We start from the raw sequence: 19,064 nt of genomic DNA, 5'->3' as shown, positions 1-19,064 counted from the left end.
GCTCCGTGTTGAGGTCACTTTCTGAACTGCTTAACAGTTCTGGTATTCAGTTCCTTAATTTTGAACTTAGTCGTCAGTGTTTTAAATGACCTTGCAGTTATTTATATAGTATTTTGAAGCTTTCACCTCATTAATGGTGAAATTAATAGAAGCAACATAATAGAAGATTGTTTTAGAACAGTAGTTGGTAATCCTGTCTTGTTTTAGATCTTTTTTTGTTTTTTTGTTTTTAAATGAAGGGTGATGTGGCAGTATCTAAAGACATTTTTTGGTTGTCACAATTGAGGGAGTGGCATAGTGGATAAAGGCCAGGGATGCTGCTGAACATTCTACAATGCACAGGATAGCTTCCTACAAGAATTATTCGGTCCAAGATCTCAATGGTGCCAAGACTGACAAACCTTGTTTTAGAGCAATGTTAAAAATTTCATCCCACTAAACCCCTTTGCTTTCTGCCAAATAGTAGTAAGATTCAGTGGTGCCATCTGGTGGCCAGTATTTGCTTCTAGATGAGAGGCATTTTATTTTGGTGGTTTTGATTATGGAAATTTGACTCTTGCTGAGAAAAGCAGAGATGTTCCAAGTCCTTTTACTATCCACTACTATGAATGACCGTATTTTGGTTTTAATATATTTCAGGTGATGATAATCTGTGCAACACTCCCCATTTGCCACCCTGTTCTCCACCAAAACAAGGCAAGAAAGAGAATGGCCCCCCTTGCTTCCATACACCTAAGGGGCGCAGATTGGTGTTTGACAATCAGCTGACAATTAAGTCTCCTAGCAAAAGAGAACAAGCCAGAGTTCACCAAAACAAAATACATTCCTCAGTTCGAAAAGGTCAAGAGATTACAACAAATTCTGAGCAGAGATGTCCACTGGAGAAAGAATCTGCATGTATGAGACTGTTCAAGCAAGAAGGTTCGTTCTCACATGTCAGCTGTTAGTACAGCCTCATAAACAAGCTGGTGACTCCAAATGAAACCCAGTGGATCTTCTTAGTCTCCTCTGTTGTATCTAATTGTCCTTTCACGTTTGACACAGGCACTTGCTACCAGCAAGCAAAGCTGGTCCTGAATACAGCTGTCCCAGATCGGCTGCCTGCCAGGGAAAAGGAGATGAATGTCATCAGGAATTTCCTGAGGGAGCACATCTGTGGGAAAAAAGCTGGAAGTCTTTATCTTTCTGGTCCTCCTGGAACTGGAAAAACTGCCTGCTTAAGCCGAATTCTGCAAGACCTCAAGGTACACTGAAAGTCTGAAATATGAAGCTCTTGCTAAAATGACACTTGGTTATTAAGGGTTAAGAAAAAGTAGACATGCTTAGGAGATTGAAGTCTTCCCTCAAATAAGATGTTTTTAGTTTCATTGTCTAAATCTTTCTAAATGAAAGTAGAACTTATTCTCTTACATGCATTTAACTCCTCAAAGACGCTTTAGGTCCCATCAAACCTTTATCTGAGGGCAAAATATCTCTCATGTTTGCATTTTTCTAGAAGGAACTGAAAGGCTTTAAAACTATCATGCTGAATTGCATGTCCTTGAGGACTGCCCAGGCTGTATTCCCAGCTATTGCTCAGGAGATTTGTCAGGAAGAAGTATGCAGGCCAGCTGGGAAGGACATGATGAAGAAACTGGAAAACCATATGACTGCAGAGAAGGGCCCCATGATGTAAGTATTGCTCTGCTGCATGTTGTTCTATAAAAATCTGCAAGGTCTGTTGCCCACAAACTCATATTCTAGTCTCTTGAATTTATCAGTTTGTATAAAAAAAGAACATTTCCTATATTTGCTGTACAAGAGGTAGTTACATATGCTTAAAGGGAAAGAAGAGAGGAAAAATACACGTTCTAATTTTAAATTGGAAAAAATGTTTTTAAACTAATTGCTTGAAAAACCTGTATGTTACTTTTATGTGATGGTGGGGGGTTATCATTGTAACAGTGACTGGAGAGAGGACAGCTTATGACCTCCAAACTGGTGTCAGCTGTAGGAATGTGACTTGAGTCAGCCCAGATCTCACAGATTGGAGAGTTAAGGTGAACATGGATACTAATCACTTCTCTTTATATGTAGTGTGTTGGTGTTGGACGAGGTGGATCAGCTGGACAGCAAAGGGCAGGATGTGTTGTACACGCTGTTCGAATGGCCATGGTTAAGCAATTCTCGATTGGTGCTGATTGGTTAGTGTTCAGTTGCTAATGTTACAGGATGGTTCTAAAGAATTCTTTTTTAATCGCTTCATCTTATCTATCACCTATTTTATGTTAAGCCAGCTTTCTGCTTTCTTATCAAAATGAAAGTTACTACAAAATAATAGTAGTTTTAACCTAAAATCAGTTTTGTGAAGTCTGAATAGAAATGCTATAATACTTCATTTCAGAGACCGTTGATTTTTGGACTATCTGGTCCTATTTATTAGTGAACAATTCTAAACCTAACTTGAACAGAGCATTCTAAGGTGACTGTGTACATCTTACCTAATAAGTATGGGTGGAGGGTGGGTGGCAAGTGAGAAGCAACAGTTAGAATGCTGGATTATAACTAGAAATTTTGTTCAGCTTTCAAAGGGTTTAGTTTTCCTTATAGGTGATTTGACCTTGATGATTGGTAGTATTTATCTCCTCCTCAGGTATTGCTAATACCCTAGATCTCACGGACAGAATTCTGCCGAGGCTTCAAGCTAGAGAAAAATGTAAGCCACAGCTGTTGAACTTCCCACCTTATACCAAAAATCAGATAGCTGCTATCTTGCAGGATCGGCTTGATCTGGTAAGTCCCACCTACTGTACCACATTATGTATCTCTTGGATCAGCTCTGGAGGGGAAGCCTAACAGTCATTCTAAAATATTTTTGCTTAGATTGCTTTCCTTAGCAGGGAGTTCTGGTGGGCCATAGTGAGAACATTTTTATATGAATTTCCACCCAAGGCTCCATTTATTGGGTGCCTCAGTGTTGGAATAAAAATAAGAGAAGAATCACTCAATACTGTTTTTTCCTCTTTTTTTTCAAGTTTATGTATTTGTAGTAATCTCTACACCCAATGTGGAGCTCAGACTCATGACCCTAAGATCAAGAGCTGCATGCTCTTCTGAGTGAGCCAGCCAAGTGCCCTTAATCCTTTAAAAGAAATTTTTTTAATGTTTATTTATTATTGAGAGACAGAGCATGAGCATGGGTGGGGCAGAGAGAGGAGGAGACACAGACTCTGAAGCAGGCTCCAGGCTCTGAGCTGCCAGCACAGAGTCTGTTGTGGGACTCGAACTCACACAAACCTCGAGATATGACCTGAGCAGAAGTCGGATGCTCAACCGGCTGAGCCACCCAGGCGCCCTGCCCCTCAATCCTTTTTAAATGGCCTTTAAAAATAGGGCCTATGAAAAAAACTTTCCCTTGAAAATGACCAAATAGATTTTATTTTAGTTTAGTTTTGCTAATTTCTGATTGCCTTTTTTCCCCATTCATGAACCTCAAGTACATGCTTACAGAATGCTTAAATGTGTGAAATTTCCATTTACTTCATGAGCAAAAAAGGCATCTCTTAGATCCTAAAGGGTGGCCAGTCAAGTTTAGACTTAACATGAAAATATGTATATCAGGGACCTAAATTACAGAGAGGGGGAATATTATACTTCATGTTGTCATCCCCTATGTCTTGTCCAAAGGTATCTAGAGATCAGGTTCTGGACAGTGCTGCAATTCAATTCTGTGCCCGAAAAGTCTCTGCTGTTTCAGGAGATGTTCGAAAAGCACTAGATGTTTGCAGGTGAGTTATGGCACTGTCGGCTACTTTTATTAAAAAAAGAAATGATGTTAATTGTCTCATGTAACTCAAGTGAATGTGGCTTAAGAGGCTGCATTCTGCCACTTTTTACACTCAGAAAGGAGGACTTGTTTCTCAGTGGGGAGCTCTGCATTTCCACCGTGTTAATGTCTAAAACATTATCAGTCCATTACCTACAGAGGGAGAAACAAATGAGATGTTGCTGGCACTCCCTGTGGTGATTATAGATTGGTTAATTACATTTGTATTAAAAAAGACTCCAGTTTACTTTTCCATTAGCTGGTCTCAAGCAGGTTTATTTATGGACCTGAACCATCTTTGCCTTTAGACTTTTTTTTCCTTCCTTTCCTTTTGTGAGCACCCCTTCCTCCTGTTGGTGGTCCCCCACAGTTGTACTCTAGACCTCTCTCTCCCTTCCCATCCTCTGCCCCTCCTGCTGGGGAAAGCCTCTGTGCTGACTGATGAAATTTCTTCCTTCCCAGTAGGGACACTGGGTCCATTAAAATGATACTTGCTGTGTTGGCCCGCTGGTCCAACCTCCCCCTACTGCCATGCAAAAGATCCAGGCCTGGCTTATGGCTTCCTGTGGGCAAAGTACTTTGGAGACAGCAGTGGGAGAGTAAGCTCTGCCTATTGCTAGATGGCATGATCCTGGATTTGAAAGTTTCCCCTAGTCAGCAAACTAGTTGGGTAAAGACTGCAACTATGAGCAATTGTCATGTAGGCTGGTGTGGTTTAGCCTACATGTATCATATGTATATGTAGCCAAGGACTCCCCTTTTAGCTCCAGTGCGTATGGGTGGTACTGGCTCTCTGTAGTTGGTCACCCACCCACATATCCTCTCTCCTATCCATGACATTTTTTCCTTGTTCAGAATGTTATTATTGGCCACATGTATGATGACCTACTTGGCATCTATAAGAGGAAACCATATTGAAGAAACTTGAAGTTTCTCAGATTCCCTGGTCCATGAAATTATTTCAAGGCAATTAAGTCCCCTTTAGCTGAGACATAACCCAGCTTCATTTAGGGGCTTTGAAATTATAAAATACGTGTCTGTTTTTGAGCTTGGTGGTTTGGTGTGGTGTTTGGTTTGGCTCAGCCTAAATTAATTTTAGAAATATTTTTTTATAGGAGAGCTATTGAAATTGTAGAGTCGGATGTCAAAAGCCAGACTATCCTCAAACCGCTGTCTGAATGTAAGTAGTTTATCTCCTTCCCGTCTTCCTTTATAATTGGAAGCTTAACTTTTCTGAGGAAAGGGGTAGAAAGATGAAATGAACACAGTTAAATCCACACTTATCCTGTTCTGTATTCTCTGTTTTTGGTCAATTTCATCTACTTTACTTGAGTCTGGCCTGTCAGTACTGTAGTCCATGCATTGCTGGAAATGAGCTCCCCAGGGTGTTATAGAAATGGCTGGGTCATAGTAAGTTTTCTTTCTAAACTCTAGAAATGAAAATTGTAGACAATAAGGCTTGCCCAGCTTCTCTCTGGGTTCTTGTGTTGAGTGCACTTTAGGTCTTGATATAGGTGAAAAGGAAGCCCAGTAAATAAGAGTCAGACAGTGAGAGAATCTTGTTCAACTTGGGATATCTCAAGCCTTTACACATGTGTAGGAGGGTGAAAATACAAACATGATATTGCTACAGTGGGCTGTTAGAAAAATGACAAAATTAATTTTCCTTTCCGTTAGCTTTGTTCTCTTAGTCATGGCGGATGTAAAATGGCCCTGAACTACGTATCTTGTCAGTATTTTAATATCCAGTGTTAATCTTTAGAAACAAGACAGTCTGATTTGATTGTTTCTTCTTTCACTCCTGCAGTGGTTGAGAGTTATCAAAATTGTTTCTAGCACTATAGTTCCATAGAAAACTCACTTTCTTTTCTTCCCTTCCCTTCCCTCCCCTCCCTTCCCTCTTTTCTTTTCTCTCTTCTTTTCCTTTTTCTTTTTTCTTTTCCTTTCCTTTCTTTTTTCTTTTCTTTTCTTTTCTTTTCTTTTCTTTTCTTTTCTTTTCTTTTCTTTTCTTTTCTTTTCCTTTTCTTTTTTTTCTTTTCTTTTCTTTTCTCTCCCCCTCTCCCCTTCTCTCCCTTCCTCCCTTCCTTTTCATCAATTTGTTGAAAGGAAATCAATAAAAATATTTCAGAAGTAGCCAAATTCAGAGCATATGCTAATTAATGGTAGGTAATATATACCAATGCATAGATTAGGTTATTGGTTTCTCTTTAACTTTTCAGATTATTCCTTTTCCTCAAGCAATAACATTTAGGCTTGTCAGTGCCCCTGTGAGCACCACTGGCACACACATAGCTAAAGGAGGTTGTAAGCTTCTGGCATAAATTATCAGACTAACTACATTCCTGTCTTTTGACCTCTGGTATGTGTGATTAGCTTTTAATGGCTCCAGAAAGCTATACGGAGGCTGATTTCAACTAAATGTAAGAAGGCACTTTCTAGTAAATAGCAGTAACTGGGCTTCTTTGACACATATATGGGTTCCCTAGCTTTGAAGATATTCAAACAAAAGCTGGATAGATGATCACTGGTTGGGATTGTTTGGGGTAGGAAGCAAGAAGAGACCTCTAAATTCCTTTCAACTTTAAGATTCAGCTACTTGATCAGTGATCTCCAGTTTCTCTACTACCGCTAGTTCACAGCAGCATCCCATTTGTGGTAACAAAATAGAAGCAAATTGCTTCGGGGTGACTGCACGTGGTCTGAGGAAGTAACTTAGGCAAAGGTTGTTACAGAGCAAATCCCTCCTCTGTCCAAACAATGAGGCCACAGTCCTAGGCATCTTGTTGGCAGTTCCCCAACCTCCCGCCTCCGAGATGGTGCTATCTGCTAAGATATCCAATGACATTTTCTCAAGTGTTGCTCTATTGTAGATCAGCTTAGGCAAGTGAACCAAACCTCAAAGGTCATTTGGGGAGGCTATCTAGAAGAATTATGTAGGATTCCCTTTACTGTCCACATTTAGCCACTCATTTGATTCAAGATATTAGGTAATTCTTACAATTTCTTTTTCCTTTCTTAATTACCATGCACAATCATCCTTGCCTTAAGGTTCTGTTCTTTTTCATCTTCAAGATACTAAGAACTTCCAAGGAAGAATACAGTAGTTTTCTGTCTAGTCCTTCTTTCCTGAGGTGGATTTTGTCTCCCTGACATTAAATTGGATTCCACAGGACAAAATAGCTTGCCGTTCTACCCAGAAAGAGGAAAACCCAATTTTCCAAGTCATCATATTTTTAAGGATAGCATTGTCTCTCATCCTTTGGCTTCTAGTCACAGAGTTGGAACCTCCGCTTTTGCCACCACATGACTGCACTTGAATTTCTTTCAGCTAAAACTTAGTATTATCTGTTTCAATGCACACGATATTTTAAAATTTTAATTAAGCTTGATTTATTTACTTTTTAGGTAAATCACCCTCTGAGTCACTGGTTCCCAGGAGGGTTGGTCTTATTCACATATCCCAAGTCATCTCAGAAGTTGATGGTAACAGAATGACTTTGAGCCAAGAAGGGGCACAAGATTCCTTCCCCCTTCAGCAGAAGATATTGGTCTGCTCTTTGCTGCTCTTGACCAGGCAGCTGAAAATCAAAGAGGTCACTCTGGGGAAGGTGAGTTGAGAATCTGCTTTGCAGAGCAGATATTGTCCAAAAGGCCTATTATGCTCCAGCTGATATGAATTAAAAATGGATTTTTAACAATAAGAATAAATATTGGTACCATATAAAAGGCAACTGGCTTTATTTCCCTTGGGTTGTGGTTGAGAATTTCCCATTAATTTCCTCCTCTCCATTTCTTCCTCTCCCTAAGAAATATATAGAGCTCCTCTCCTGCATTACAGTACAGTCTGTTGGCAATGTCTACAGTGTGCCTCTTCGAGGATTTGATTGAAAAGAGGGAAAATTAGGGTATTCAGATAACCTACAAATGCAAACTCACAATTTAAAAAAAAAAAAAAAAGATTATAAAGTTACAAAAGATAGAACTTTTAAACAACTTTTGTTCTTCCTTATTCCTCTCAGTTACATGAAGCCTATAGTAACGTCTGTCGCAAACAGCAGGTGGCAGCTGTGGACCAGTCAGAGTGTTTGTCACTTTCAGGGCTCTTGGAGGCCAGGGGCATTTTAGGATTAAAGAAAAACAAGGAAACCCGCTTCACAAAGGTACAACTAACTGCTTCTTTGTGATAATGCTTTTAATTGTCATGTTTTGGAGAGATTATCTTTTGCTAAAGTAAAGATTTAAATATGACCACAGTTAGGTAAACAATTTTTTTTGTTAAGTAGAGTTTAAGATCTGTGAGGATGGGGGGCACCTAGTGGCTCAGTCGGTTAAGCATCTGACTTCAGCTCAGGTCATGATCCCACTTCAGCTCAGGTCACGATCTGGTGGTTCATGATTTCAAGCTCCTTGTCTGAGCTGTACTGACAGCTCACAGCCTGGAGCCTGCTTTGGATCTGTCACTCCCTCTCTGCCCCTCCCCTGCTTGCACTCTGTTTCTCAAAAATAAATAAACATTTTTAAAAATTAAAAAAAAAAAAAAAAGATCTGTGAGGATGGGGCAATGGTATGAATGAAGCATTCTCTGCGGGCCATTGACTTCTTGCCTCTTGTGACAGAAGTTCAACATGGTAGAAATGTGTGTAATAAAAACTTGACTTTTGTGAGTTCTCCACCATGAAAAGTCCTTTTCTCTTCTTTCCAGGTGTCTTTGAAGATTGAAGAGAAGGAAGTAGAGCATGCTCTAAAAGACAAAGCTTTAATCGGAAATATCTTAGCTACTGGATTGCCTTAAATTCTTTTCTTTTATACTAATGACGCTACCTGAAAGTATCCAGCTGGCATTTAGAGATCTATGGAGTCTTCATTTTAGTACTTTATCCATTCAGTGGCATTCAATGGTAATTTGTGAAAACAATATGACCTTTTTTTAACATGAAACTGATAAATTTTAATCTATGGATTCATGAATATTAGTGCAGAATAATAATTTGGGGTCTTATTTTATGCATTAAAAATTACCAAGTAGACCTTTTTTAATTATATTCACTACCTCCACCTCTTGTGTATCTCTAACCAATATGCTTGTATTGCAGTACACAAGATTTATGTTGTGGAATGTGCTTGTATTTACCTCTTAGTTTCTTCAGACATTGGCATATTTTAAAGAACCTTGGGGCTAGAGTAAGAAGAGAGAAAAAGGATGTTGCAGGAAAATAAGCAAGTCCACGTGGAGATCTGGAGATTTGATCAAAGAATTTCTTTCTTTTTGGAGGATATTGTGTTTGTGTTGCAAGTGCTTCCACACTGTGACATTTTAAAGACTCATTGAGCTTCTTGGGCACTCCCAAGGCTGTGGGGGTGGTAAAGGGACAGTAACTGTACGGATTGTGAATATATTTATTTTCAAGTTGCATCCTTTGTCTTTTTAAGCATGCACATTTCAAGAGAGCTCAGACTTTCAGAAAACCATGTGAAAATTTCTCCCCAAACTGTCCCACAGTCTTAGCTGCCCTCAGATGAAGCCACTTGTTTCCAGATGCTTTCGTTTGGGGTTGGATTTTCATCTGAGCTTCAGATTTTTCCAGTCTTATTAGATAAATTAATCCATGTGGCTACTCAAGTCTTCCCTTTGCTTCATTTGGTTTCCAGTGGCATTAAATGGTAATTTGTGATGGGGACACCAGAGGGCACCATTATAACACTGACTACCTTAAAACTGCAGGCTTGGGGCTGGGGTAGTTTTGAGGGAAGGGGGAGAAAACCAGTTTGATCCCTTTGGGAGATTACTATACTTTTATAACTCAAGCAGATGGTTGGAATGCAAACCATGTGCGATGTGAATGGTCTGAGAGCCAGTGACCAAGTCTGTGCTCACTGAGCTCTTTTACCTCTCGGACAGGACTTGAGTTGGGGAACTTGATATTGTACAAATGATCTGTTGGCCAGTGTTTCATTCATGCTGCCCACTGTATCCTTGTAATGTGATCTGGGCCACGGCAGATGGTATGGGATAGAAGAAGGACATGCAGAGAGAGCCCTCTGAAATGAACACTACCCACCGGTGGGTGTGGCAGAGCATTGTCTGTACATGAGAGTCTGAATGTCGTTCTCGCCTTCTCACCTTTACCAGGTTACTCCCTCCCTCTGAGGGTCATCTGTGAGTGGAAAACACAGTTCTGTACCTAGAAGCCTGAGAGTGTCTGGGGCTACAAGGGTTAACAAGCATAATTGCAAAGATTGTCCGAAGGCTGATGGAAAGCAGAGACTGAATGGGATTGAGAACAGATGCGAGGCTTGATTTAAATTACATTTTATTGGATGCTGCAGCCTTAAGAGACGTGACTGCTTTACAGTTTGTTTCCACACTGTGGGCAGCTGCTGTCTGTTCTGTGTCCACAGTAGGATCCTGCCCAAAAAGGAGCGGCCTCCCCACCTCGTTGTGTTTGAGGCTTGGCGCCTTTCTCTTAACTGTAGGGCTTGAGTCAGGAACATGGCTTGACTCGCAGTGGGGCTGCTATGTATCCTCCATGGCTCTGAGCCAAGATTGCATTTGCAGATTCAAAAGGGCCAAATTTCTTTCCCCTCTACCTCTTTTCCCTCCCTTTCCCCTGGTATTTGGAAATAGGGTTTTTTGTGTACTGGTTTGTTAGTTTCCTTTCCTTCAGTTCTCCCCCCACTGTCAATTTCTAGGTCATTGCTGCTCTTAAGACTTCAGCAATTGGAACAGGGTTGGTTCTGTCAATGATGCGTGAAGCAGACTTAGAGTCCCTGCTTGGCTTCCACTGCCCTTGTGGGAGCAAAAGCTGATGTATGTTTGTCAGTGAAGTCTTAAGTGTAATTCAGACAGCCAGAGAGCAGACTGAGAGGAGGAAGAAAGTGCTTTTCTTACTGGCGTTTCTCACTGAAGCTGAGAGCTATGGGAAGGTAGTGGGATTTTTAGAGGGATGGGCCGGACTTGTGGTTACTAGTTTTTGCCAGGATTGTAGCCTGTTTCACATAGAGTAGTGGCAAAGATGCTGACCTACATTCTTCCTCTTGAAGGTGGTGGGGTGTGTGTCTATATCCTGATTTATATTTCTTCACAGAAGCAGATTAAGCTTCCGTAGAGTGTTGATGGGTATTGCCATGGAAAGAACATAGACACAATAAAATTGGTGTGTTTCAACCCCAGAGCTGCCGCTGACATTTCTGGCTCAGTGAAGACTTGCCTGTGGGTAGATAACTAACTGGCAAGAGTGTGTGAGGTCCAAGCTACCCAGAGATCAAAAATATTGGCAGAGCTCTATTTGCTACCCACCCCCCATCCACTGCTCCCTGCCTTTATTAAGTGCCCTTTTAAGATTGACCAATAAGAACTGGGAGGTAGGATTGAGATACTTCTTGAGGATCTTCAAAAATATCTATTGAGAGGTGTTGCCTTGACTACCGAGGGAGACCAAAAGAAAGAGCCAAGATGTTACTTACCTTTGTGTCTGTTCCCAGCACCTAGTACAGCGTGGGGTACCTGGTAGGTATTCAGTAAACAGTCATTGAATGGACGGATAAATGAACCAAGGAAGACACTGCCTTTTCCTCCATCTCGAGGCCAGTTATCAGAAGGTAAACACTGTTGGTGTTTCTGCACCGAGGTGGAGCAGGGCCCTGTAAAAGAAGGGTGCTCCATCTTACAAGATGTGTCTTGACACATTGTGGAGCGTTTATTGGTCTCACAGATGCGTACCAATCGCTCCCTCTGATGTAGTGGCATTTTGCTTGAGGCAACTTCCACACTGCTCCCAGGAAGCCTCGGGTTTGGGGAGAGGGAGTCCTACCCATGGGCTGGGAAGATGGGCACCTGTCTGGATGTTACCTAGTGTACCTAGGGATTGGCCGGAAGCTTTGCCTCCATTTGGCAAGGGATCAGGGAGGAACACACCTTTGGTGTCCCACTTTGTAACTTTTGAAGAAAGTGGTGATCTCAGGTTCTTCCTGAAAATCTGAGGTGCCCTCTAAGACATTCCCCTTCATGCTGCAAACAGCACTGGTCTCCCTCTTCTCAGAAGTGCATTCTGTAGGGGGAGAAGGTGTGCCCTCTGGCCTCCCTTGATTTTCAACCCCAGCCCCAAGGCACTGGCAGTAGAAGCTAATTGGGTGCAAGGGGCCTGGGTAGAGGCTGTCTGAAGACTGGGGAAAGGAGAGCGCCAGCTCCTTTTTTAAAAAGCTCTAATTGAGTTCTGAATCAGCCTCCCTCTCTTTGATCCCTCCTCTGTTTCCCACACTGCCTGAAAGAGCTAGATCAGCACTTTATAACAAGGGTGCGCCTGCTCCCCACACCGCCCCCCTCTCCCGACGCGCTCTCCGCTGCCGCCATCCACTGCTTGTCTCCTTCAGTTAAGATAATGAAGATGCTGAGAGATAAAATGTGTATTTAATAAGGGTGGGGGTAGGGAGGCGGAAAGGGGCAGGCAGGGCCTTCCCTAGTTTGGGGCCTAGCCAAGACTCAAGCTGAAAGCAAAGCTGGAGTAAGACTTGGCCCCAGGGTGTGGGGGTTTCTGGGCCTCAATCCAGCTGACTTCACTGCCTGCTGTTTGCCCTAAATTCCCCCACCTCCACCCTCTCACCCCCACACTCCTTTCTTTCCTCTCTCCTTGCTCCCCATGGGGAAAGGGAATCTTGCTTCAACTTTATTTTCAGCTGGTAACTTGGCCTTTGGTGCGGTGCCCCCAGTCCCCGAGTCAGCTGCAAGGTCGGGCTAGGGCAGCCCCCTCTAGCTAAGGCCTGCAGAAGCCTTGGGTTCGCGGTGGGGGGTGAAAAAAAGCTGGAGTTAATGAAGACCAGCTGCTAGTCTGGGTTCTGCCTGCAGTTAGCTGGAGGCCAGCCTTTGGTGGTGGTTGGAGGTACTGGGGTGCATGACCTCCGTCCCTGGGCACAAGGATATCCTGTGGCAGCTGAGGCTTGCGCTCCTCTCTGGGCTCGGTTTTATCCTTAGTTTGTAAGAGAGGAGTCCGTTTCCCTATTGCCCTACTCCTCCCCTCTCCAAATAACACTCGCCCTTATTGGGCTTTATAACTGTAGTGGCGGCCCAGCTGAGATCTGAGGATCTCCAAGTTCTTTTGTAAACACTCATTAACTGCCTGGGAAGAACCAAGAGCCCTGGTTAACAGCTGGGAGGGAACTGAGGCACGTTAGGGAGAAAGGCTTGACCTGAGCTCACCCCATGGACTCCACCCTGGGGCCTCCATCCTTCCTGTCTAGCTCCTTTCCTCAGTAATTCCTATAAGGGGGAGAAAGATGTGGGTGAAACACTGCTGCCCTCTCCCCTTCTAGGAAGAGGCCATACTTTCTCCCTGCCCTCGAATCTGTCCCTGACTACCTCCTGCCCCACAGAGTCCCTTCACCCCATGACACTTTCCCTGCTCTGCTGCTGCTGCTGGAGATGCATGCAATTCTTGCAAAATACTCTCACTCGAGCCCTCTGCAGCCCTCCCATCCACCTTTCCCTGGCCCACCAAACCCAAACCCCAGTGCCTCCTTTTGAGGTACTTGGGAAAATCACCTATCCTAAACTGGGCCTGTAACCTTGAAGCTGATCTAATTGTGCTAAGAGGTCCCTCTGTCCCTTGTATTTATCCCAAATGGTAGCTGGGAAAATACTCTTTCTTTTACTGAATTCATTCTGGTAAAGTTTCAGGATTAAGGGCTGGGCAGCGGCACTGGCTGACCCCTATGTGTTCTGAATCTCCTCCTGCTGACAATTGCCATTTCTGGTGATAGATGTAACCCAAAGCCCCCCAGCTCCACCTGCTCATACTCTCATCTGTATGTGCATGTCTGCCCACTTTAGCACACTCCCAGGTACATACACCCTAGCGAAGATATGAAACTACCAGTTTCCAACTGCCATGGATGTCTCATCGCCCTTTTACTTGTGGGGAAATCGCCCTCCCCTCCCCTGGGTGGCGTCCTAGGTACTTAGGAATAGTGGGGAGGGATGGGGAGATTGTGCTATGTCTCTGAGGGGCGGGATAGGAGTGAGCACCTGTCCAAAATGCATACCTCCATCCCCAAATTCTCAATGGCTAAGTGGCTTAACAGGAGTGGTAAGGAAGGAAATCTTAACCCCCATTTTCAACATCAAAGCCCAAATCATCTGCTAGGGGCAGGAAGGAAGAAATGTCCTTTTCCTCTTGTCAAATATTATCCTATCTTCAGCTAAAGTCATCCATGTGCTGTGTATTTGAGACTGAGGACTGTTCCGGTCTCCAGCTCATGACTGAGACACCCTGCTTTCTCCCAGTGAGTTCCTTCTCCCCCTATCAGTCAGCTCTGCACCCGCTGACCCAGCCAGGGCTGGTGGAAGAGGGCGGGGAGAGCTTACTGTTTGCAGAGTGGCCTTTAGGACCCAACGGAAACCTGTGCCTCTTGCAGCAGCCTAACCCAGAAGCAGGGGGGAATCCTGAATCGAGCTGAGAGGGCTTCCCCGGTTCTCCTGGGAACCCCATCGCCCCCCTGCCAGCACACACCTGAGCAGGTAGGACCGCGCACGCCCCTTCCCAATTCCCCCTCGGCCGCCTTCCGCCGGCTTCTCCGCTGCTGATCTGGTCGTTTCCCTCTCGCCAGTTCAGGCTTTCCCCATCCCTCCTCCCCCACTGATCACTGTGGTTCGGGGAGGTGGGAGCCTGGGAACAGTGGGGTGTCTGAGAGCTCGGAGCCCCCCGCACCCTGCAGCGCCCTTCCCGCGCTCCCTCCCAGGCATTCCCTGATCTCAGGCTAAGAATGGAAAGTGGGGGGAAGGTCTGCCCAGGCCCCACGCCCTTGCACCCTCCTTTGCAGTATTGCCTAATCCCCCTTCCCCCACCTCACCTCGACAGGAGAATTTACAGTGCTGGGGTGATAGTGGAGGGAGCAGGAGAGGAACCAGAGCCTTCCAGGGGGATTTGTCTCTCGCTTCCTCCTGGCCTCCCCGCCCCAAGAGCTTGGGACTTTGGTTTGCCCCCAACTCCCTACTCACCTTGTAGGGGAACTAATGCCCCTTTCCAGATCTCACACTCAGGTGGCTAAAGGCTTTGCTGGAGGGTAGTGGAGGTTGTGAGCAGTTTTCGGTGACCTGTTCCTCTAGGGAAAGTTCTTTCATTCTTTCAGCTTAGAGCCCCCATCACTGCCAATACCTCAGCACCTATTGCAAAGAACCCCCCCTCCAACTATGTGTGTGTGTGTGTGTGTGTGTGTGTGTGTGTGTGTGTGTGTGTGTAGACCATGTGATTTTAAATCTACAAGCTTTGGATAAAGGTGGCTGCGTGCATTGAAGGGGAGAGATCCCAGAATGTGGCCCAGGCCAGAACAGGCTCAGCCCAGATGGCTGGGGAAGGGGGTGTGGACCAGATCTGGGAGGCCACCCAGCCATGCCAGCTCCCTGGGCTCCTTGGCTTTCAGAGCCTCAGGCTCCTGGTGTTACCCCAAAGCTTCTGCCCTCCTGCAAGCTCTCTGGGAAAGGGTTGAATGGCACCTACTGTTTACAGTGGCTTATTTTTCCCTCCAGCTGGGGGCTGACAAAGCCTGCTCTCTGAAGATCTAGGGCATCTCATTCTGGTTTAGTGGGTTTGCAGGAGGGGTGTATGACCTGTCAGAGTAACTGTGTGAATGTGTGTATATCGCCTCTGAGCTTAGCCGACTGGGGAGGAGAGTGATAGGAAAGACTGGTCACACTTTGGGGGAGCCCCTCTAGCTCTCTGTGGTGGAGTGGGCAGCATGTCCCCTGTCCCCAACTGTGAACTCTATCTAGGTGTGGGGTGTGCTTTGCAGTCTCCATGACTCCTTGGATCCCCAACAGGTTGGTTTTGTAGGAAAGGGTGGATAATGGAGTGACTTCAGTCTTAGTTCTGCTCTTGACCCAGGAAGCAAAGTAGAGATTCTGAGTGTGAACAGGTATGTGCATTTGTACTGAAGCCTCAGTTTTCTTTCCTTCTTTCTTTCTCTTTCTTTCTTTCTTTCTTTCTTTCTTTCTTTCTTTCTTTCTTTCTTTCTTTCTTTCTTTCTTTCTTTCTTTCTTTCTTTCTTTCTCTTCCTTCCTTCCTTCCTTCCTTTCTTTTTTTCTTTCTTTGACAAAGAAGGGAATTTATTTCAGTGAGGCTAATACAAGGAAGACAGCAGACTAATGTCTCAGACTATCTCCCTCAGTTTCTTCATTTGTAAAAATGGCTATTGGTAGCAAGCCCCGCTTGCCTGATAGGGACACCTCCATAAAGGCCCCATAAGACAATGTACTCTAAAACCCAGTGCAAATGGTAGTTTCCACTGGGGTGGGAGTGGGGGTTCTAAGATGGGATTCTGTTCCTAAATCTAGGTCAGTCTCTCTGCTTTGGCTTTCCCTCGCCCCAATCCTTCCTTGCCCATCTGGGGGATGGTGGAATCAGGCAGGCTATTGCCCTAGGGGCTGCAGAATTACCCTAATGCTGGTGGTGGTTGTTGCCAGAGAGCCTGTGGTCAGAGAGGACAGATCTCTCTACTAGGCTTTTCTTCCTCTGGGGCTCCACACCTTCTCCCCTGAGCCCCGTCTCCACCTTCCTCTGCCATGCCTGCTCAGCGTCCTTGTCCCTGTCTCTCCCCTGCCCAGTGGCCTCCTTGTCCGGCTCACTGGACAGGGGCCCTAATCGGATTGGACAGCTGAGATATGTGTGGCGGCTGAGAGCAGGCGGGAGGGAAGCCAGTGGGAGGATGGTATGAGGGCTGCCCCTGGCACTGTCCAGGCCTCCCAGGCACCACCTTGGTCCTGCGGACTCCCGGCTTGACTTGGTCCTGGGGAAGGGGTGCCAGAAGAGGCTAGGAATGAAGATTAGGGGAGGGGGGAATCCACCCAGGACCCCAGGACCTCTTTGATCTTTGGTGGCCTAAAGGACACTATCTCTGACCGTGACCTGGAGGAGAGGACAGCAGGTGAGGGCCAGGCTGGCTCTGCTCCCTCCCCCATTCTCATGGCCCTGTTTTCTTCTCTTCTTGTTTGGAAATGTGTTCACTTTCCCCATCCAGCCCCTTTGGCCAGTTCCCCCTTATGGGTCACATCTGGGAGCTGCTGGGGGCACCATGTGTCTGCCTCACTCTGGGCTGTTTCCTCCCCTCCAAGGTATTTCTCTCATTCACTCTCTGGGCTGGGCGCCAGGACTCCTGGGTTTCCCGCCTGCCTCCTGGTGCAGGGCTGTCCTTCTGGCCTCCAGAGAGTCCCTAAGCTGGTTTCCTTCCTCCTGTGTGGGGAGGGCCTTCTCCCTGGGCTGGGAGGTGTCAAGAATCCCAGGTGGGATAGGGGTGGGGGCACCACAGCCCCTGGCACTGTGTACCCCAACTCCTCCCTCCCAGCCTCTGACTCAGCTTGGGGGCAACACATGCCCTGCCTGGAAGGCATGGCCTGTTCTCGCCTCCAGGCTTTCATCTTTACATGTGGGCAGCCAAGATCTTCTGCTATTCTTTCAAGCTTTTTTTCTCATGGTATCTGGGGGTGGCCATCGAAACCCCTATGTCTGTACCCACACATTTTGGGGAGCAGAGGATTAGCATAATTAAGGCTGGGGCACTATTTTGTCTTCTCTCCAGCTGGGCCAGGATGAAGGAAACCAGCACAAACTTCCCCATGCCAATTCCCTCTGCCCTCAAAAGACCAGTCAGTGGAGCCAGGCCCTGCCCTCTCGGTGCCCACAATGTGGTTGGCACTGATTTGTCAGAAATTGGGAAGGTTTCCCTCTAGACTGCTTGCCTCTGCTCTCCTCCTCTTGGAGGGCAGGGACAGCTCCAGGATGGCAGGCACTTATGGGCAGGCCTCTCCCCTAGGGAAGGGGTGTGGGATGCCCCTGAGATGGCCAGGTTGGCACTCTCCCCAGGCTGGAGTCCTGGACTTGGTTTGGAGCTGGGAGTTTGTGGGGGAGAGCAGGACACGGGCCTCCCTGCCCCCCTCATTTCCTGCTCTTTGGGCAGCTGTGGGCGAGAAAGGCTGCAGGGACTATTTTTAGTCAGTCTGTCCCCTGGCAGGAGGGACGTGCAGAAAAGCACGGGGCAGCAGAGGGGCTGGCCAAGGTGAGGGTAAGCAGGCAGGCGGAGGAGTGAGGAAGAGCCAGAGGGGCAGCAGACAGGGCAGAGAGGCACGCATTGGGCTGGGGCAGGGTCTGGCAGAGAGGGTCCTGACCCAGGTAGATGGGCTGGGCTGGGATGAGGAATACTGGGCACCCCTTGGCGGGTTCTCTGTCCTGCTAGACTTAGAACCCTGAAAGGGCATTAAAGACCACTTAGACAATCCCTCCGCCTTGTGGAGGAGCAAACAGGCCTGGGTGGGGGCAGGATATTCCTTGCACTAGGACATGCAAGCAGTCGTCTGGCTACACTGGGACCCCTTGCACCGATCTTCTCTCTTCAGGGTCCCTCACCACACCTAGTTGTGTCTCCCTCCCCTGCTGCAGCAAGGAGGACCTGGTTGTTTCCTTCTCTGCTTGTTTATGCACCGTCTCCCGTCTCCCGTAAACCCCAGCTTGGTTTGTTTAGAAGTCTCCACTATGTGGAGAGAGCCTGTGTCCAGGCTGGAAGGAGGTCAGGGTTGGGGTTTGTTTAGGTGGCCTGTGGCCACTGGTGTGAATCGAGGTGCTGGGCATCTGCCAACAGGCTCACAGGCTGGCGAGTCTGGGCTTAGAGACACCTCAGGGAAGGGGCATCCAGTCTCACTCCACCTTAGAGACCCAGAGAAGGCCCGGATTTGCCCTCAGTCCTGAGATGAGCTAAGGACAGACCAAGGACGGGAGTTTTGCAGGCTCTCCAGAGCCCCCATCCGGCCCCACGGAGGTCATCCTGGTTGTTTGCCAGTGCCCCCAAGAAAGGAGGGGCACAGGCAGAAGAGTGGGTAGATTACCAGAGGCTTCCAGCCACAAGTCAGAAGTGAGCCCTCCTCCAAGGCCTGGGGGCAGAGCACCTGGTTGAGCTTTGGGAGGAGAAAGTTCAGGAGAGAGTTGCGGTCCCTCAGGACTCAGTCTCTGGTCTCAGTCTCACCCCCAGGGCCACCATGTTGCACAAAGACTGTGAATGGTGCCCCCTGGAGTTGTTTAGGGCCCTGCCTATGGAGGCAAATGGGGTGCTTCTGTCCCCCACCTTCTTTCTTTCAGTCAGCCTCAGATCCAGCTGGAAGGAGGTGTTCCAGGTGGGCTTGAATCCAACATTTCCTCCCCCACTCTGCCTCCTGCCACTCTGTCTCCTATTCCTCTGTTGCCTACCCCCTCCCCACCAAGCCTGGCACAGTGGGCCACAAATT

The 19,064-nt window shown here is 46.4% G+C and overlaps 1 protein-coding gene and 1 long non-coding RNA gene across 5 annotated transcripts in view; one reads left to right on the top strand and one right to left on the bottom strand.

Annotated features, from left to right (window-relative positions):
* CDC6 (cell division cycle 6) overlaps positions 1-19,064 on the top strand; it is a 45,021-nt gene that overhangs the window by 9,267 nt on the left and 16,690 nt on the right. For all 4 annotated transcript variants that reach the window (XM_058703741.1, XM_058703739.1, XM_058703740.1 and 1 more), the window contains exons 3-12: positions 640-921; positions 1,045-1,244; positions 1,496-1,671; positions 2,077-2,183; positions 2,633-2,772; positions 3,667-3,767; positions 4,921-4,985; positions 7,211-7,413; positions 7,825-7,965; positions 8,508-8,703. In XM_058703741.1, the coding sequence (XP_058559724.1) occupies positions 640-921; positions 1,045-1,244; positions 1,496-1,671; positions 2,077-2,183; positions 2,633-2,772; positions 3,667-3,767; positions 4,921-4,985; positions 7,211-7,413; positions 7,825-7,965; positions 8,508-8,597 (1,505 nt within the window). In that variant the 3' untranslated portion in view covers positions 8,598-8,703. The remainder of the gene's footprint in view (positions 1-639; positions 922-1,044; positions 1,245-1,495; positions 1,672-2,076; positions 2,184-2,632; positions 2,773-3,666; positions 3,768-4,920; positions 4,986-7,210; positions 7,414-7,824; positions 7,966-8,507; positions 8,704-19,064) is intronic.
* Positions 805-14,972, bottom strand: LOC131497459 (uncharacterized). Its single transcript, XR_009254981.1, has 3 exons — positions 14,796-14,972; positions 11,270-11,446; positions 805-1,101 (listed from the first exon to the last, which is right to left on the bottom strand). It is a non-coding gene; the product is annotated as an uncharacterized LOC131497459 (long non-coding RNA).

This window comes from Neofelis nebulosa, chromosome 16, assembly GCF_028018385.1.
Source record: "Neofelis nebulosa isolate mNeoNeb1 chromosome 16, mNeoNeb1.pri, whole genome shotgun sequence".
NCBI classification, from domain to species: domain Eukaryota; kingdom Metazoa; phylum Chordata; class Mammalia; order Carnivora; family Felidae; genus Neofelis; species Neofelis nebulosa.
This window is presented reverse-complemented; position numbering and strand designations above follow the sequence as displayed.